This window comes from Monodelphis domestica, chromosome 3, assembly GCF_027887165.1.
Source record: "Monodelphis domestica isolate mMonDom1 chromosome 3, mMonDom1.pri, whole genome shotgun sequence".
Classification (NCBI taxonomy): Eukaryota; Metazoa; Chordata; class Mammalia; order Didelphimorphia; family Didelphidae; genus Monodelphis; species Monodelphis domestica.
In genome coordinates, this window is record NC_077229.1 from 142,906,907 (window position 1) to 142,928,313 (window position 21,407).

At 36.2% G+C, this 21,407-nt stretch overlaps 1 protein-coding gene across 2 annotated transcripts in view; it reads left to right on the forward strand.

Annotated features, from left to right (window-relative positions):
• TAF2 (TATA-box binding protein associated factor 2) overlaps positions 1–21,407 on the forward strand; it is a 117,766-nt gene that overhangs the window by 75,696 nt on the left and 20,663 nt on the right. For both annotated transcript variants that reach the window (XM_003340684.4, XM_056823154.1), the window contains exons 20-22: positions 823–962; positions 5,498–5,567; positions 19,977–20,086. In XM_003340684.4, coding sequence (XP_003340732.2) covers positions 823–962; positions 5,498–5,567; positions 19,977–20,086 — 320 coding nt within the window. The remainder of the gene's footprint in view (positions 1–822; positions 963–5,497; positions 5,568–19,976; positions 20,087–21,407) is intronic.

Below are 21,407 nucleotides of genomic sequence, written 5' to 3' on the forward strand. Positions count from 1 at the left end.
TCCAGAAGCCAAGAAAGGAAGGCCAGCTACTCTCCCAGCGAGCTGATGCAGGATCCAGGAGAAGAGTCTCTTTCTTCAAGTTCACCTTACTGACACAGAGAGCCCAGAGACAAACTCCAAAGGAGAAGTTCAAAGAAGTCCCTTGGACAGGAAGTTCAGGATTTTTTAATAGTCTTTTTTTCCATATCACTTCTGTCCCTTCCCCTCTTTATGGGAACCAATTGCAGCCTTTCGATTTGCCTAGCACTGCCCAGGTGTGGGTCAGTGGCCTCTGGAGTTGTCACCCACTCTTATCAAATGACTTGTGAACTCTCATACTTAGCGAATGCTAAGATACTAAGAAGGGGTACTTAAGATTTTATTTTATTTTATTTTATTATTATTATTTTTTAATAAACCCTTACCTTCCATCTTGGAGTCAATACTGTGTATTGGCTCCAAGGCAGAAGAGTGGTAAGGGCTAGGCAATGGGGATCAAGTGACTTGCACAGGGTCACACAGCTGGGAAGTGTCTGAGGTCAGATTTGAACCCAGGATCCCCCATCACTAGGCCTGGCTCTCAATCCACTGAGCTACCCAGCTGCCCCCTTAAGATTTTATTGATTAACTTAAAAGTTGTTGATTGATAGACAAAGCGAGTTTGATTTACTCTTCACAAAACATACCAACTTCTAGACAACTTTTGCATATTAATATGATTAAAGCATACTTTGATGAACCTTTTTGACAGTATAAAATTAAAATGTTAAGAATAATTTCACTTGGAATATTTTTTTCTTTGCCTAAAGTTTCTTGAAGATTACTGATGGTTTTTCCTTCTAGCTGTCTGAGAGCCATTCGTGTACTTCAGAAGAATGGGCATGTGCCAAGTGATCCTGCTCTCTTTAAATCTTATGCTGAATATGGTCACTTTGTAGATATTCGGATAGCAGCTTTGGAAGCAGTTGTTGATTACACCAAAGGTAATGTTTAAAAACTTTATGTTTATGACATTCAAGGGGAAACAAATAAATACATACGTAAATGAATGCTATAACTTTTGTCATTTCTTCTAGTATTGCTAGGTCTTTTTTTCATCGGCCACAAGATATTTATTTAATAATTCTTTTTATATTAAAATTCCATTTCAGAAAACTGACTCAATTATTTTGTTTGTGATAATATTTTTTCCTAAGATAAAATTTCATTCAAATTTTGAATCTTCATAACATTACCAAAAAAAGAATTAAGATCATAGATAACTTTTCCAAGAGATTAATGTGATCCCAGTGGTCTAACTCTTAATTATGTTCTTTTAAGTTCTTTAGTGTGTGAAAGAATATTTGTTACCCAATTTCTTCACTGTACATATGGGATATTAATCTTTTTTCCCCAGGGAAAAATCTTTAAAAGGAGACTGACTTATTTCTTTTTATTAGTTATCAAACTCTGTCTTAAGCTTTTTTCATAGGTGTAAGTAATAAAATAAATCTCATTCATTATGGGAAGGTTTTACTTCATCTAAAGGAAGTCTAAACTGGAATCCATGAAACATATTGTTGATAGCTTCTAAAAAGGACAAAGTTACGAAGTGAATTATTTTCATTATTATTTAGAAAATAAAAAGTAAGCTTAGGGTACTAAGCAAAGCAAAGGGCTTATGTAGCAGTTTGAAGAAGAAATTTCCAGATCTGAAGGTTTGGTAAGGTTTCATGGGGAGACCCTGAATTGGGCTATAATATAAAAGAAGGAAGGATTTTCACCCAAACCAGGGTTAGATGAGATCCTTTCCATTCTTAGGGGACAATGTGAATAAAAATATGAGAGGAAATAGTATAATAACATTTTTGATCCATTCAAAATAGGAGGAGAATTATTTATAATGAGCTGGAAAGCTAGGTTGGAGATAGATTATGGAGGTCTTGAGGGTCAGAATAAGGAGTTCATTTTATACTTGGTAAATAGTGAAGGTTTTTGATGAAGTGATTAATCAAAGAAATTTATTAGGAGGATAATCTAAGCAGTAGTAAAAATAATGAATTGATGAGACTAGAGGCATGAAGAGCTGTTAGATTCCAGCAGTTTTGTAGATGAGTAATTAGGGCCTGAAACCTGGATAGTTGCAATGTAAATGTAAAAGAGAAGATAGACATAAGAGATTGTAGAAAGAAAAGTAACATAACCATACAGAGAATAAGGGGAAGAAAAAGAGTCAAAGATGACTAAATGTATGGCATCAAGTTACCTGATGTCTTGCTTCACTAAGAAGTGAGTGTTCCTTATTGTCTGGAAAGAAAGTGTATATTGAATAAAGAAAAGAGGAGACCTCTAACAGATAGTTGGGGATCATCCACATTAATGGTTTATATGATAGAAGCTAGCACCAAGTACAAGTCTTTATAAGACATTCCATTCACAAAAACTATCACTCTTTTCTGACAACGCATTCCACTAATATCATATTGGTTATTATTTGATTAATATAGACTACTCTTGAGTATAGCCTTGTTTAAAAAACAATTATATATAGAAGCATATATAATTGTTTTTAAGGGATAGTGTGAAAATTTCTACAATTAAAAAATTATTTTTATAATAAAGATAAGAATATAAAGTGTAAATGCTTGCTTATTGGTTGATTTAGCACATTTTGGATAAAAGCTAATGTTTTCAAAGAAAAGAATAGAATTGTGTCAGTTCTAAAGCTTTTGAAATTATTAGTTGATAGGATCATAGATTTTATAGCTAGACGGGATCTTAGTTATACAACATTCCGACCTGTGTTTTATAAATGAAGAAGATTAGACCAGGAGAGATTAAGTAACCTGCTTAATGCCATACAGGTAGTAAGTAGACTTATGATTTAAATGTGTGTCCTCTATAAATCCAGTGCTTTTGCTACTGATTTAAAGTATAAAGGAAGGGACATTATATGGTATGATGCTGGTCGTGATGGTTTTTTAATTAATCTGTATATTAAGTTCATGCTTATCAATAGAAGGTTGGTAATATTTATAGCTAATTGACTCATGAGAACATCTTTTTAATTTAATTATAGAACTTATTTAAAGTTGTTATATTTCCTGAAAATATCATATGCCAGACATTCTAACATGAAATTATTTGAGCTAATTAAATCTGTAATACTGGACTAAGAGAAGATAATTAGGGAGAGACATGCAGAGGGGAAAAAACAAAACAAAACAATCTCATGAGGTATCTTGGGAGAAAATAAAACTCATTGACCTGTTGGTTGAAAAGGTTGTGATAAATAAATATGAAATAGCAAACTGAACATAAGTCTTTACATAACCAACCACCAATTAGTGTTTTAAAGTAAAGAGATATTTATATTTGTAGTTCAACTTCATTCTTCATAATCTTCTTGCCCAAATATTCCTGTTCAGGAAAGCAGTGCCCTATAACAATGTTTCAACTTTTCTTTCCTTCAGACTCTCCAGCTTCCAGAGAAGACCAGTAATATGATACATGTGATAATTTTTAAATGGCAAATGCTTCCTTTAAGTGAGATAGCAGAATAATTGTGAAAACTTAAAAAAAGTTAAATTTATGTGTGATTTGTCCAATTGCATATGATTAATGATTTATTAAAATTATTAATTTATTAAGCAGCACTAAAAATTAGCAAAATTAGGAGAGAGGAAATAAATGCTAGGGTTCAGAATATAGGATCATAAATTGAGAGGCAGAATGGGATAAAGATGGTATTTACAACCTCTTTTAACAGATGAGGGTATAAAGGCTAGAGCTGGGTAAGTAACATGCCTGAGGCCATACAGGTGGTCTGAGGCAGAGCCAGGCTTTGAACCCAAGCTTTCTTACTCCAAAACCATTGTTTTTTCCATTCTATTATACTGCCTCACCAATAAGGAAATACAGTTCTAAAAAGGAAAAAGATTTTCAGAGTTGTAAAGCAGTATTGCTGAAAAGCTAAACAGAAATAATAAATGAAAAATTACATTAATATGAACATGAGTTTGTTCTCATGATCAGCGTGATTTAGTGATTGTACTTATTTTATGGTATATAGAATAATTTTCAAGGTTAGAAAAGGAAGAAGCCCAATCAAATAGAAAAATAAAGGTTACCATAACCCTGATGATTTGAGAAAGGAATTGAGAATTAATATATGTGGTGTAGTTAATACACAAGTTTCTCCTCTAAAACTAGAAATAGAGGCAACTGATAGTGCCCCAAGAATCTGTAACATGTTTTATCAGATACTTGGATGAAGATGTGGAAGGCATAGTTAATCAACTTTTCAGATGTCTAAAGTTAAGAGACTTGTTAGCACAACGAAGGACAGAGTTAAGATCCCAAATCAGAAAATCAGTTTCACAAGTACAAGTTAAGAGAGAAGCATCATAGGCTAGCAGTTTATCAGAGAAAGACTGAGGGTTTTTTTTTTTTTTAAAGAACTTGGGTAAAATAACTACAACCTCAACATAAATGAGTAGTGTGATATGAAGTCAGTAAAAGCAACTGCAAGCCCATTGTATTCTTTCCTCATTTGATGAAATTAGAAATTAATGTGTTCAGTTTAATATCTCAGTTTAGAAAACACATTAATAAACTAGAGATTGGATAGAAGTGGGCATTTTATATGATAAAGTGCCTCAAATTTATGGCATATTCAATTAAACATTCTCCTGAATGACTGAAGTCTGGAGAGATTTAACCTAGGGGAAAGGGGATTTTCTTTTTTGGTCCCAGAGGACAGAAGTGGGAACAATGACCAGAAGTTCATGATTTAAGCCTAATTTCCCGAAAATCTTTGTTTTTATGCTGAAAACTGTCCAAAATTGGAATCGGCACCCCTGAGTGGTAATTATTCTTTATGCTTATAGGAGGGTCTTAAGCATAGGTGGGACAGCCACTCATCATGAATATTGTTATGAGGATTCTTTCTCAGTTTTGGAAGATGTGGCCATTAGAAGTTGCTTCTAATTGGTGAATTCTGTGGTTCTATGAAATGCAACCTACAAAATCTGATAGACTTGTTAAAGCAGTATGAAGTACAAAAGATTTGTCACTACTCTTTTCACTATTCTCATTTATCACCACTACAGAATGATTAGTGGAAAATTCCAGACATTTTCTTAAATTTACATTTTCTTATTCATTTAGCACACATTTATCAAGTGCCTTTTCCCTAAATGTTAGGCAAATATGAGGGCAAAGATGTCGAAAAGAACAACTTTCACTTTGCTAGTTATGTTTGTATAACAGTTATTCATGTGCAGGCTTATTTAATCCTCTACCAAATCCTCCAACAAAAAGTTCCATTAGTGGGAAACAGCAGGTACAGATGTATTAATGTAATTCAGACCAGACTTGAAAAGTGTGAAAAGAAATGTACAAAATGTTAAGGTAATTCAGAGAAAGGAGAGCTTATTTATAACTCCAAGGAAGGAGATAATTTTAAGATAAGCCTTGGAAGGAATTTGTTCATTAAATTATAACTTGCTGTTAATTATCATAATTTTTTTCTTTACAGTGGATAGAAGTTATGAAGAATTACAGTGGTTGCTTACTATGATTCAGAATGATCCTGTACCCTATGTAAGGTTAGTTTATATTTGTAACATGTGACATTTTATATTTACAAATAAATCTCAAGTGGATCTGGATAATTTTAGACAACTTAAAAAGAAGCCATTTTATGATTTTGGAAAATTATGAATTATATGAATTCTGCACTTGTCTTTTTAATTTGAGCAAAGCCCAAATATTCATTTGCTAATTAATATACAAGAAGCCAGTATTATAAAGTAGTTTATTATTTTGTAGATTGAGGTATAACTTCTCTTACAAGAGATTTTATAGTTTATAGAATATAGAAAGAATTTATAGAGTTTAATAGAAAGAAAATTTTAGATTGCTATATCATAGGTAGCCATAATATGGTATTACTGTTCTTTTCTAAAATAGATTATAACAGTGATGGTGAACCTTTGGCATGGGTGCCAAGATGGCATTCAGAGTGCTCTATGTGGGCACTTGGCTTATAATCTGCCCCTTTGCCTTAGCAGCCTAGTGAGAGTGGACAGAGGTTAAGGTGGGCAGTTCACAGGTGGAGATCTGGAAGGGAGCAGAGCACTTGGGCCACTCCCCTTCCCCTCTCTACACTTGCCAAGGACATTCCTTACTTCTTCCACCCATCCGCCTAGCAGCCCAATGGGAGGTCTTTCTCTCACTCCTGTGTGGGATAAAGGGATGGGGTGGGTGCCCCCCATATCCCCTCATTCGGTGTGGGGGAGGGGCAGACACAAGGTGGGAGCATGGCAATAGGTGGGCGTAGGACCTGTTACTCCATTTCCAAAAGATTTGCTATCACTGGGCTATAATGTCCTTTTGCTTAAATTTTGTTTAAAGTGAGAGGCAATGTTTCATAGGAGGTGGAATACCAGCTTTTCAGTCATGAAGTTTTACCTCTGGTACTTACTGGCTGTATGATCAGGGCAAGTCACTTAACCCCACAGTGCTCTTATAATTCTGAAAGACTATATAAATTATAGACCTGTATTTGTATATGAAGTTTCTATACCAGGACTTCCCTGGTCTAGACCAAAAAAAAAAGATATATTTTTTAAGATAATTACTAAGAGATGTGTTTATTATATACAATTTCATCTTTTTTAGCTTATGATGTCCCACAGTTCTTTTCTCCTTTCATCCTATCCTTTCCTTCTTTTCTCTCCCTTCCTCTTATCGTAGAAGGTACAAAGAAAGAAAAGAGCACTCTGGACAGACCTTTGGGAGCTCCTACAATGAAAGGGACCAGATGTGGATTATGGTCCATCATCAGAGACTGAAAAAAAGTGGGTCACATAGGGAGAAAGAGACCCAAGAGAGAGTAATGTCATAAAAACCCCAGGAAATAGTTTCTAGGAAGGAAGGAGTGGATAGTAAGGTCATAAGTGGGGGTGTGATGGTGGGAATAAGGCAGATAAGGACAGAGAAAAAGCTGTTGAATGCAGAAGTTAAGAGATGTTTGGTACTCTTGAAGAGAACAGTTTTAGGGAAATGGTGTCCAGGCTAGTTGTCTTTCATTCTTTGTGTGATTTTGCCTCCAATTCTCTGGGATTTCACCACCATATCTCAATTGTTTTTTTCACATGGAAGTTCCTCTGTATCTAGCAGCCTACTTACCCATTCCTGTTTATTTTTCAGTTGAGAGAATTGAGGCAAAGACAGAGGTAAAGAGTCTTGTTGAGGGTCACATAGCTAGTATTTGAAAGCTGTATTGAACTCTTTTCTTTATATTAAATTTAGCATTCAAGCCACTGTACCATGTAGCTGCTTAGCAACCATTACTAACCTAGGAAAGATTAGTTTCAGTTGAATAATGATGTTGATATTTAGACTGCAGTTAAAAGGAAAGAAAGTGGAGGCATATATGGATTTTTGCAAGGCGTTAGCCATGAAAAAGAGTTGAGATATAGGATTTTAGCTAGTGGAGATGGATAAATCAAGAAATGATTTTTTGAGGATGGAAGAGACTGTCTTTTTTTTTGTAGTCAGGAAGGAAGCAACCAGTAGACTATAAGAGATTGAAGATTAGTAAGAGAATGGAGCTGATAGAAGGGACTTTTTGCTGGAGAAGATGGGATGAATGGGATCACTTGGCTAGAAAAGGGCTGCCTCTTTATGTTAGACAAGATTAAAGGAAGATAGGAGAAAAAGGAAATAAATAACTGAGTTATCTATTCTAAAAAGTCCTCAACTTTTTCAGTGAAACAAGGCATTGTTCTTAGCTGAGAGAGTTGGGGAAGGGAAAACAGGCGATATGAGTAGAGATGAAGGTTTGTGGTAAATAGAATAGTAATTTAGGGAGGTTGTAAAAGAATTGCCTTGCCCCGGTGAGGGCTCAGTTAAGATTACCTAACATAAATCTATCCTCAGCATGGCTTGATGGTTTTCTTCAGTTTTGCTTGGTTGCATATGATTAGGAACAAAGACAGTGGGAGAAATCCAAGGCTGAGATGGGACAGGACAAGGTCAGAAATAGAATAAGTGAATATTGCATTGTTGAACAGGTTCACCAAGGGTTATAAAGGGAGAAGAGTAGAAGTTAGCCAATAGAAGGAAAGAATTAAGGTGTTGAGTAATTGGGTATTACAATGAGGAAGAAGATTGGAATTGCAAGGCAGAAGGAGCAATCCAGTGACAAGATTGTAATCATAAAAGAGAACTTTAGCATTCATGAACCTGAAAGGATTGCATTGAGGGTGATGGCAAGTTCAAGGCTATGACCATCTCTGTGTGTAGCTGAGGTGGAGGAACAATCAAAGAAAATGGATCAAAAAAATCAAAAGAAAATTGAGGAACTGGGAAGTTAGTGTGTTTAAAAGACTATCATTATTAGGTATGTTGAAGTTTCCTAATTTGAGGGCAAAAGTTGAGGACAAGAGAAAGACTATGAACCAGACACTGAATTCATTGACAAAGGAAGAAGAGTATTCTGGAGTTTGGTAAGATACTACTACCATCATCTTGATTTGATGATTGATATTGATTGAACCTCAAAGGAGATGAGTTTCCTGAGTAATAGTAGAGAGAGAGCCTGAGAGTGGCAATGGAGAATAAGGAATATTCCAGGTTTTCCACCATTACTAGAACAAATTGTGAGATACAAGTGAAAGTGTAATCTGTGCTTGAAAGAGGGTCCATGTCATCAGGAGGGAAATAGGGCTTAGGGAGTATAAGAAACGTAGAAGGAATGAAAAATGAACAATTTTTAAATGAAAATTTGTTACCTGTGGATGGTGATTTGAGAGACCACAGTGGGAGGGAAAGGGTGGGTAGCCTTAGAATGGGCATTTATATTTTGTATTTTCCTTCTTTTTGTTTCCCTGCCCTTTTTTTAGGGTAGTATGATGAGAGCTGTGCTCAGCACCAGTGCTTTAGGTTTGATATAATTTTCTTTTCCTCTTATCTTCTCTATCCCCTTTCCTTTTCCCTCCTGTTTCCGTATTTTAGCAGTTACAAATAGCTAGTTAACTATATCTCTTGTCTAATTTATGAATCTAGATTTGAACTCAAGGTTTCCTCGCACCGGGTTCAGCACTCTATCCACCCTACACCTAGTTGCTCAGCAACTATTGGTAGTATACCTAGTGCTTTAAGGTTTGCAAAATACTTGCAAAACACTTTACTAATAATATTTATTTTATCCTCACAACAACTCTGGGGAGTAGATGTTATAATTATCCCCATTTTTACAAAACTGAGGCACCAGGAGGAAACTAGTCTGTAATACATAGCCAGTAAGTATCCAAGGCAAGATTTGAATCAAGAATTTCCTAATTCTGGGTCTAGCTCTATCCACTGTGCCACACAGCTGCCTCCCTTTTTTGGAGCTATTCAAATAAAAGTAAGGTTTAATGTTACCCATTCCACCTATCCCTTTCTCCTTGTTTGTCTAGAGACACAATAGCACCTATCTTATGGGGTTGTTGCAAGGATTAAATGAGTTAAAATATATAAAATGCTTTGCAAACCTTAAAAGTATATAAATGCTAGCTATTATTTTTTAATTTTTTAATTTAATTAATTAAGAATATTTTCCCATGGTTACATGATTGATGTACTTTCTCTCCCCTCTTTCTTCCCCCTCCTGTAACTAGCTATTATTTTTGTCTTTTACTTGTACACTCCAATTTTACTCTTTCCTCATTCTTTTTTCCTCTACCTCTGTGTATGCCTTTCCCTCCCTCTTCTGCTATATTATTTCAAGATCATCAAAAACTAGCAACACTCCTCTTAGTCCCTCTAATTTAATTTAGCTCCCTCTTTGCCCTATGATGATATAGTTCCCAGAGGATACTTGTATTATCTCTCTCATTAGAATGTGTAATGGGGAAGTGTCCTGGAGGGATGTAAGATGTTATAACCCTCCTAGGAACTCCTCAGGGCGAATTAAACACCAAACACTGATTATGAAACAAATTTTACTTTAACAAAGGGGATAAAGGGAACTGGTAGATATGACCCCAACACTCTTCAAACTACCTCCACCTGACTCCTTAGTCCTCTGCTTAAGAAGAGCCTTCTGCTCTAGACCCTACCTATACCTCCTTATGTTATCTGAAACCCTTTCCCAAGCTATCTGACTTAACCTAATAATAAAGAAAGATAAGGAAAAACCCCTGAGTTTGGCTGCTGTACTAAGTAACCAAAGTTATAGATGAAAAGCTTTGGATTACCTTAGCCAATAGGAATTCTGGTAGATGGACCACTGCCAGATGACGACTGGATTCAGGGAAATTAGTTTCCTCCAAATAAACCCTCTACCTGGATATCAAAGATTTCTCCACAAAATCCCAACTTTTCAGGGAGAATATCTTAGAGCAAAACTCCTTCAGTTTGAAATTGTAGGCAGAGACAAAACCCACTCCCAGCTCAGATGAAATAAGGAAGTGAAGTTCAGTTATTTTCAGTCTTAGACTCCCACAATTCCTTCCTACCCAGAATCCTTTCCTAGGGCTTATCTCAAAATTTCCTTCTTTCTACTAACCCTAGAAAACCAATCTTATCCCTAACATATTCCTACAAATGTGAATACATCATCTTTATTTAGTCTTATGATTTTGCACTCATATTTACTATTTAATGTTTCTCTTGATTCCTTTGTTTGTATTTCAAAGATTTATTCAGCTCTTGTCTTTTCATGAATAATTATTAGAAGTTCTCTAATTAAAAACCAATTTTTTTCATCTCTGATCTAATATGCATTTTTTTCTGAATATGTTTTTTTTTTTGGTGGCAAACCTTTATCATTTGCTTTTTGGAATATTATATTTCATCCTCTCTCTTTCTTTATAGTAGTGCCTGCTAAATCTTGATCTCAACTGTGGCAACTCAGTACTCATAGATCACTCCAAGTTGTTCAGGATCACTGCATTGCCACTAATGAAGAAGTCCATTACATTCGATTGTACCACAGTGTATTAGTCTCTGTGTATAATGTTGTCCTGTTTCTGCTCCTTTCACTATGCATCAATTCCTGAAGTTCTTTCCAGTTCACATGGAATTCCTCCACTTTATTATTCCTTTGAGCACAATATTATTCCATCACCAATATATACCACAGTTTGTTCAGCCATTCCCCAATTGAAGGGCATCCCCTCATTTTCTATTTTTATGCCACTACAAAGAGCCCAACTATGAATATTCTTGTACAGGGTACAAACCCAGCAGTACTATGGCTGGATCAAAGGGTAGGCGGTCTTTTAAAGCCCTTTGGGCATAGTTCCAAATTGCTTTTCAGAATGTTTGGACCAATTTGTAACTCCACCATCAGTGAATTAGTGTCCCAATTTTGCCACATGCCCTCCAACATTTATCATTTTCCTTTGGCCAACCTGCTAGGTATGAGGTGGTACCTCAGAGTTGTTTTGATTTGCATTTCTCTTAGAGATTTAGAAAACTTTTTCATGTGCTTATTAATAGTTTTGATTTCTTTATCTGAAAACTGCCTATTCTTGTCCCTTATCCATTTATTAATTGGGGTATGACTTGGTTTTTTGTACAATTGATTTAGTTCCTTATATATTTGAGAAATTAGACCTTTGTCAGAGGTGCATTTTGTCATTTAGACCAAAATGTTACATACTTAAGGACTTCCTGTGTATTCTGAAAAAAGGACTTGATACGACTGCTGCCCTCCTGAACTCTCCAGGCTCCAGACTTTAATTAGGCTCTAGACAACATTACTGCAGACTTGCTCCTGGGTGAGGTCTCAGATGCTGGCATCAGCTTGTCAGCTAGGTGGAAGACTTTAAAGATTCAGGGTGGGCTAATAGTATGTCCAGTCTTCAATCTTTCTGAGTGAGAGAGCAGTGAAGAGAATTCTTTACTCATAGGCTGAATCTGATATTCCCTCTTTGGAGTAGAGGGACAGTGCTAAGGTCCTGTTTTACACTTAATCTAATATCTTCTCTTTGCAATTAGAGCAATAGTCATTTAGTTCTTATGCCCAGGGGGCTAAGTTTGAGTTTCATTCCCCTCTCTGGAATTAAGAGACAACCCTGTGGTTTTGTTCTTAATTCTTATGTCTAGCTTCATGATCTTTACTTATACCTCTTCCATAGTTCCATAGTTCTTTCTTGCCTGTGGGTCAGTTTTGTTTAATTAGGTTAAGTTGTAGCTTTTTTTAATTGCATGTTTTAACTTATTTTTATTCTTTAATTACATTTAATGCTGATTTTGATCTTTGTCCCAATTATTTGATAGTTTTACAGCACTCTAGACAACTGAATCAGAATTGAGTGTTACATTAAAATTAGTCTGGTTTTTTGTAATGTTATTTTGTGATTGTCATGTCCAGTTTCTCCAAATTTTCTTTTTGAAGAAAATAATCATGATATATAGATAAGAAGCTTTTGCATTGTTTGTAAGCTTTTGGCTTTCTAGTTTCTCAGTCCTGTGCCACATTTTAAAAAAAAAATTGTTTTCATGGCTCCCTATATTTATCTTTGCATTGTAGTCTCCAGATATTAAAGTTTGTGTTATATCATTTTGGAGATTGTTACCATGTTCTTTGTAATGCTTTTTTACTTCTGATTCTATGATTCTTCATTTTCTGCCACAAATGGCACAAAAGTTGTCATTATTACCATGCTGATAATTTTTTTTTTAATTTTAATATTATTTTATTTGGTCGTTTTCATACATTATTCACTGGAAACAAAGATCGTTTTCTTTTCCTCCCCTCCCCCCCCCCCCCCCCCCCCCGCCTTTCCCTCTCCCATAGCCGACGCATGATTCCACTGGTTATCACATGTGTTCTTGACTCGAACCCATTTCCCTGTTGTTGGAGTTTGCATTATAGTGTTCATTTAGAGTCTCCTCAGTCTTATCTCCTCCAACCCTGTGGTCAAGCAGTTGCTTTTCAGCGGTGTTTTTACTCCCACAGTTTATCCTCTGCTTGTGGGTAGTATTTTTTTTTAGATCCCTGCAGATTGTTCAGGGAAATTGCATTGATACTTATGGAGAAGTCCATCACCTTCGATTGTACCACAATGTATCAGTCTCTGTGTATAATGTTTTCCTGGTTCTGCTCCTTTCGCTCTGCATCACTTCCTGGAGGTTGTTCCAGTTCACATGGAATTCCTCCACTTTATTATTCCTTTTAGCACAATAGTATTCCATCACCAACATATACCACAATTTGTTCAGCCATTCCCCAATTGAGGGGCATCCCCTCATTTTCCAATTTTTGGCCACCACAAAGAGCGCAGCTATGAATATTTTTGTACAAGTCTTTTTGTCCATTATCTCTTTGGGGTACAAGCCCAGCAGTGCTATGGCTGGATCAAAGGGCAGACATTCTTTTATCGCCCTTTGGGCATAGTTCCAAATTGCCCTCCAGAATGGTTGGATCAATTCACAACTCCACCAGCAATGAATTAATGTCCCCACTTTGCCACATCCCCTCCAGCATTCATTACTTTGCATAGCTGTCATGTTAGCCAATCTGCTAGGTGTGAGATGATACCTCAGAGTTGTTTTGATTTGCATCTCTCTGATTATAAGAGATGTAGAGCACTTTTTCATGTGCTTATTAATAGTTTTGATTTCTTTGGCTGAGAATTGCCTGTTCATGTCCCTTGCCCATTTGTCAATTGGAGAATGGCTTGATTTTTTGTACAATTGATTTAGTTCTTTATAAATTTTAGTAATTAAACCCTTGTCAGAGGTTTTTATGAAGATTGTTTCCCAATTTGTTGCTACCCTTCTGATTTTGGTTACATTGGTTTTGTTTGTACAAAAACTTTTTAATTTGATGTAATCCAGATTATTTATTTTGCATTTTGTAATTCTTTCTAATTCTTGCTTGGTTTTGAAGTATTTCCCTTCCCAAAGGTCTGACATGTATACTATTCTGTGTTCGCCTAATTTTCTTATAGTTTCCTTCTTTATGTTCAAGTCATTCATCCATTTTGAATTTATCTTGGTGTAGGGTGTGAGGTGTTGATCTAAGCCTAATCTTTCCCATACTGTCCTCCAATTTTCCCAACAGTTTTTATGAAATAGTGGGTTTTTGTCCCAAAAGCTGGGATCTTTGGGTTTGTCATATACTGTCTTGCTGAGGTTGCTTGCCCCCAGTCTATTCCACTGATCCTCCTTTCTGTCTCTTAGCCAGTACCAAATTGTTTTGATGACCGCTGCTTTATAATATAGTCTGAGATCTGGGACTGCAAGACCCCCTTCCTTTGTATTTTTTTTTCATTAATTCCCTGGGTATCCTTGATCTTTTGTTCTTCCAAATGAACTTTGTTATGTTTTTTTCTAAATCAGTAAAAAAAATTTTTGGGAGTTCCATGGGTATGGCACTAAATAGATAGATGAGTTTGGGTAGGATGGTCATTTTTATTATATTGGCTCGTCCTACCCATGAGCAGTTAATGTTCTTCCAATTGTTCAAGTCTAGTTTTAGTTGTGTGGAAAGTGTTTTGTAGTTGTGTTCATATAGATCCTGTGTTTGTCTCGGGAGATAGATTCCTAAGTATTTTATTTTGTCTTGGGTAATTTTGAATGGGATTTCTCTTTCTAGTTCTTGCTGCTGAGCTGTGTTGGAATTATATAGAAATGCTGATGACTTATGTGGGTTTATTTTGTATCCTGCAACTTTGCTAAAGTTGTTGATTATTACAATTAGCTTTTTGGTTGAATCTCTAGGATTCTTTAAGTAGACCATCATGTCATCTGCAAAGAGTGATAATTTGGTCTCCTCCTTGCCTATTTTGATGCCTTCAATTTCTTTTTCTTCTCTAATTGCTACTGCTAGTGTTTCTAATACAATGCCAAATAATAGAGGTGATAGTGGGCATCCTTGTTTCACTCCTGATCTTAATGGGAATGGATTTAGTTTATCCCCATTGCAGATGATATTAGCTGATGGTTTTAGATATATACTGTTTATTATTTTTAGGAATGACCCTTCTATTCCTATGCTTTCTAGTGTTTTTAGTAGGAATGGGTGTTGTATTTTATCAAAGGCTTTTTCTGCATCTATTGAGATAATCATGTGATTCTTGTTGGTTTGCTTGTTGATGTGGTCAATTATGTGGATAGTTTTCCTAATGTTGAACCAGCCCTGCATCCCTGGTATGAATCCTACTTGATCATGGTGGATGACCCTTCTAATCACTTGCTGGAGTCTTTTTGCTAGTATCCTATTTAAGATTTTTGCATCTATATTCATTAGGGAGATTGGCCTATAGTTTTCTTTCTCTGTTTTTGGCCTGCCTGGCTTTGGAATTAGTACCATGCTTGTGTCATAAAAGGAGTTTGGTAGGACTCCCTCTTTGCTTATTATGTCGAATAGTTTGTATAATATTGGGGTTAACTGTTCTCTGAATGTTTGATAGAATTCACTGGTGAATCCATCAGGCCCTGGGGATTTTTTCTTAGGCAGTTCTTTGATGGCTTGATGGATTTCAATTTCTGATATGGGATTATTTAAGAAAACTATTTCTTCTTCTGTTAGTCTAGGCAATTTATATTTTTGTAAATATTCATCCATATCACCTAGATTGGTAAATTTATTGCCATATAGTTGGGCAAAGTAGTTTTTAATGATTGCCTTAATTTCCTCTTCATTTGAGGTGAGATCCCCCTTTTCATCCTTGATGCTATTAATTTGCCTTTCTTCTTTCCTTTTTTTAATTAAATTAACCAGTACTTTGTCTATTTTGTCTGTTTTTTCAAAGTACCAGCTTCTAGTCTTGTTTATTAGCTCAATAGTTCTGTCACTTTCTATTTTATTAATTTCTCCCTTAATTTTTAGGATCTCTAGTATGGTTTTCTTCTGGGGGTTTTTAATTTGTTCATTCTCAAGTTTTTTGATTTGCATTTCCAATTCCTTGGTCTCTGTCCTCCCTAATTTGTTAATGTATGCACTCAGGGATATGAATTTTCCTCTAAGTACTGCCTTGGCTGCATCCCATAAGGTTTGAAAGGATGTTTCGCCGTTGTCATTTTCTTCAACGAAATTGTTAATTGTTTCTATGATTTCTTCTCTAACTATCCGATTTTGGAGTATCATGTTATTTAATTTCCAATTAATTTTTGATTTGGGTCTCCATGTACCCTTGCCGATCAATATTTTAATTGCCTTGTGATCTGAAAAGGCTGCAGTTAATATTTCTGCTTTTCTGCATTTAAGTGCCATGTTTCTATGACCTAGTGTATGATCTATTTTTGTGAATGTGCCATGTGGTGCTGAAAAGAAGGTGTATTCTTTTTTGTCCCTATTTATTTTTCTCCATATGTCTATTAATTCTAATTTTTCTAAGATTTCATTCACCTCTTTTACCTCTTTCTTATTTATTTTTTGATTTGATTTATCTAAATTTGATAGTGGTTGGTTCAAGTCTCCCACTAATATGGTTTTACTGTCTAATTCCTCCTTCAATTCTCCTAGTTTCTCTATTAAAAATTTGAATGCTATACCATTTGGTGCATACATGTTGATTAGTGATATTTCCTCATTGTCTATATTTCCTTTTAGCAGAATATATTTACCTTCCCTATCCCTTTTGATCAGGTCTATTTGTACTTTGGCTTTGTCAGATATCATGATTGCAACTCCTGCCTTCTTTCTATCGGTTGAGGCCCAAAAGGTCTTACTCCAACCTTTAATTCTAACCTTGTGAGTGTCAACCCGTCTCATATGTGTTTCTTGAAGACAACATATGGTAGGGTTTTGGGTTCTAATCCATTCTGCTATTTGTCTACGTTTTATGGGTGAGTTCATCCCATTCACGTTCAAAGTTATGATTGTTATTTGTGGATTCGCTGGCATTTTGATGTCTTCCCCTAGTTCTGACCTTTCTTCTTTAGCTTTCTCCTTTTGAACCAGTGATTTACTTTAGGTCAGTCCCCCTAGTCCCCTCCCTTGAGATGCTTCCCTTTCTAGCCCCTCCCTTTTTATGCTCCCTTCCCCTCCCCCCTCTCCTTCCCTCCCTTTTTGTACTCCCTCCCCCCTCCCCCTCCTTAATTTTCCTTTCTTTCTTGCCCTAATGGATAAGATAGAATTCAGGATCCCACTGGATCTAGATGTTCTTCCCTCTCAGATTTGATTTCACTGAGAGTAAGGTTTAAGTACTTCCACTTCACGCTCTCTTCCTCTCCTTCTCATATGAGAGTTCTTCCCCTCCCCTTCCCATGTGTATCTTTATATGGGAAAGTTTATTCTATTGATTCCCCCCCTATTTCTTGAAGTTAATCTTAGTATTATTGACGGTTCCCCCCTCCCTTTTCCTTTTTTTGCCCCAACTTTCCCCAAATCTTCTTGATTCCCCAATCTTTCCCTATGCATGTTTCTTCTAACTACTCTTATGATGATACAATTTATGAGAGTTACACAAAACATTTTCCCCACATATTAATATATATAATTAGATGTAAATGTAGTCCTTATAGAAGAGAGTTTGACTTAAAGAGAAAGATAAGATTTATCTCCTTTTCCCTTTCTTTCATATTTACCTTTTCATGTTTCTCTTGCTTTCTGTGCTTGGATATCGAACTTTCCACAGAGCTCTGGTCTTTTCTTAGCAAATGCTTGGAAATCTTCTATTTTGTTGAATGCCCATACTTTCCCCTGGAAGTATATAGTCAGTTTTGCTGGGTAGTTGATTCTTGGTTGGAGACCCAGCTCTCTTGCCTTTCTAAATATTGTGTTCCATGCTTTGCGGTCTCTTAGTGTGTTAGCCGCTAAGTCATGTGTGATCCTTATGGGAGCCCCCTTATATCTGAAGCTCTTCTTCTTGGCTTCTTGTAGGATTTTCTCCTTTACTTGGAAGCTCTTGAATTTGGCAATTACATTCCTAGGCGTTGTCTTTTGGGGATTTAGTATAGAAGGTGTTCTATGAATCCTTTCTATTTCTATTTTGCCCCCTTGCTCCAGAACGTGGGGGCAATTTTCTTTTATAATCTCCTCTAGAATAAAATCCAATTTGTTGTTTACCTCTGGTTTTTCTGGGAGACCGATGATACGGAGATTTTCTCGTCTTCCTCTGTTCTCCAGGTCCGTGACCTTCTCAGTGAGATATTTTATGTTTTCTTCCAATTCATTAATTGTTTGGGTTTGCTTTATTGATTCTTGCTGTTTTATCATCTCACTTTCTTCGAGGTCCTTAATTCTGGTCATTAGGGACTGGATTTGCTTTTCAGCCTTGTCTGCCCTTGTATTGGATGCTTCGAGTTCTTTTTCCAATTGAGCAGTCTTATCTGTCAGACAGCTGATCTCTTTCTCCCATTTTTCTTTCCAGAAGGTTTCCATCTTTTGGATAAGTTCCAGTTTGAGATCTTCCAGAGCTTGTTGATAGTTTCCATTTTGGGAGGCGTGTTCTGAATTTTTTTGGATTTCCTCCTCATTCTCTTTTCCTTGGGTACTTCCACCCTAAAAGTTTTCAATAGTCACTTTTTTCCCTTTCTTCCTGGAGGCTTGATTTTGGGCCATGTGAGCCATCCCTTTGGTGGTTTTATTTCCCTTTCCTTTTTGGTCTGGGGTCTGGGTTATAAGAGTGGTTTTTCTGTGAATTTAGGTTGCTTCAGACTAGTTCTTCCCAGCCTCCGAGCCCAGGTATTCAGCTGAGCCCAGGTATTCAGCTCCGCCCAGATAATCAGCGCGCCTTGTTCAGCGCAGCCCGCCCGAAGTCCGCTGGCTTCTCCAGTGAAAGCGCCCTGAGACGTTTTTTCCTGGCAGTTCCCAGATCCCAAGGACCCTGGAGTGCCCCCCCAGACAGAGACGCTCCCCACTCACTCGCTGTCCCGGTGAGCGCTCAGGTAGCTCACTCTGGTTTAGTGGGGGAGGTGGGGTGGGGGAAGGGCGGCTCAGTTCACTTTTCTGTGCAAGCTTTTCCTTCTTATTTTAGTGTGGAAATGTTCAAGCCCCACGTACCTTTGCCTCTGTGGGGTACTGGGGAGTCCTTCTGTTCCTCCAAAGGTGATTTTATGCTCCTTTGATGTAGTCTATTTCGTTCGGTGCTGGGGAGAGAAAGCGTGCAGCGTCTAGATTGCAGCCATGATTACCCGGAAGTCCATGCTGATAATTTTTAAAATAGCTGTCATAGGCATTGTACTATGAATTGACCAAGAAGATCTTGTTACCTTTGCACCCACAGGAAAACCAATTCCTTTATTTGTTTTTATAAGGAGAGCCTTTGAGCCATCATTTTGAAGGTTATAAGGATCATTCATTTGCAAGTTCCTTTTGTTTTCTGGTTTCATTTATTCTGAAAATGCCCGTGTTGATGTGATTTTCTTACTTGAGTAATATGCTAATTTATTAGTAATTGGACAAGAATCTCTTATTTATTTATTTATTTATTTGTTTGTTTGTTTGTTTGTTTATTTAGGAGCCCTTGCCTTCTGTCTTGGAATCAATACTGTGTATTGGTTTCAAGGCATAAGAGTGGTAAGGGCTAGGCAATGGGGGTTAAGTGACTTGACTAGGGTCACACAGCTGGGAAGTGTCTGAGGCCAGATTTGAATATAGGCCCTCCTGTCTGTAGGCCTAGCTCTCAATCCTCTGAGCTACCCAGCTGCCCTCTAAGAATTTCACATTTAGAATATCAATAATTAAACTAATTTTCATGGATGATCTAAAAACTGTTATTCTTAGTCCTCTCTGTCCTCTTTTTCTGTCATCTACAAAAATAGAAAAGGTCATAGGACTGAGACCATCTTATATTTTTCTTGGTTTCATGGGTTACTACAACCGTATAATTTACTACCACGTATTCAGCACCTTAGTGATAAGCCTCTCCACACTTATCTAGACTTATCCTAGAAACATTTCCAACATTGTGTATATAATATGCTAGATCCTATAATTACACTACTATACCCTTTAGGAATTTAAATTCATTTACATGCCACAGTTGAAGTAAGACTTCTGTGGAAACCTGGAAGGAGTTGTTCCTATTCTATATAAAATTTCTTTTTATTTTATTTTAACTCAGGCACAAGATTTTAAATATGCTGACTAGAAATCCACCATTCACCAAGAACATGGATTCTCCCTTATGCAATGAAGCACTGGTTGACCAACTTTGGAAACTTATGAATTCAGGTGGGAGTAAATAGCTCTTCTTACTACTACTATTTAATGTGTATTATTAACCTTTTCTGTTCTGACCTGTTTAGAACTTATAGCTAATTTCCATTACTTTTTTAAGAGATGAAGAAATTTGGGAAGTGTACTATGGTTTATGTGATCATAAAGAGTCAGATTCAACCGAATGAATGAACAACCTGGTACCTATTCTTATGCCCTGGACATAAGTACTACAAGTACTTAGTAAAAGTTTGTTCAATTGAACTGAATTGAAAGATTAATGAGTACCTCAGAGGTTGGAATTCAATTAATTTAGAATGACAGCATTTAAAACAAGAAGTGATCCTAAGGATAATCTCATTTTAGATAAGGAATCCTGACATTAAAAAGACTTTTTAATTAAGGTCATAGAACTAGTTAGTTTCAGGATAGGATTCTTAATTTTATTCCAGTGTTCTCTCTACTATGTAGAATACTTTTTATTTTGATCATGCCAATATCATTTTAAGATTTTGAGTCATGAGGATTGTGGGGGTTTTTTGTTTTTTTTTTTAAACAAAAACTTAGAAACCAAAATTTGTTCAAATCCTAACACTGCAAGGATACATCAAACCATTCTAGTTTCTTTTAGGCATTAAGTCTTTGTGGCTACATATAAATACATAAACACCACTCTAATGGGTGCCCGTCATTCACAGATATTAAAATTAATCTAAAATAATAAAAATATTATATTTTTAAAGATTTATTAGCAGTCATTAGAAGGAAAGGAATAAAAATAAAAACCACGTGCCCATGGCTAATTTACTTGTTCAAAAACCCTGCTTACCACCATTGTTGCAACCCAGGAAGTAAAAAGAGCCCTAGACCAGGAATCCCACCCTATATATGTCCCTGTCTGCATCACCATGTAATGACAGAAAATCAGTGGGCTCCTGGGAAATGCAGTTTTTAGGGTAACAGATTTCCAATTACACACAGATATACACAAGTAACCAGCTTGGGCTGCTAAACAAATGTTCTTTTTCACAAGTAGCTATCCTATGTTGGATCTCTTTGACCTTGCAGAGGTCCCAACAGTTTGCACTTGGGCTATATACTCAACAATCTCTTCAGCAAGGTTTTTCAGTCTTAGGTAGTGATAGGCAAAGATCTTGTCAGAAAGTGATATATGAATATTAAGAGGAAAAAACCTGAATTACCAGATTTCTCAGGAAGAGAAAAAATCACCTCAAATACCTTGAACACAAGGTGATAAACCAGTAGAGAATATGTTAATAAGAAGGGAATATGGCCTCCAGATCATCTAAATGAGTCTAGACATCTATGAATAAAT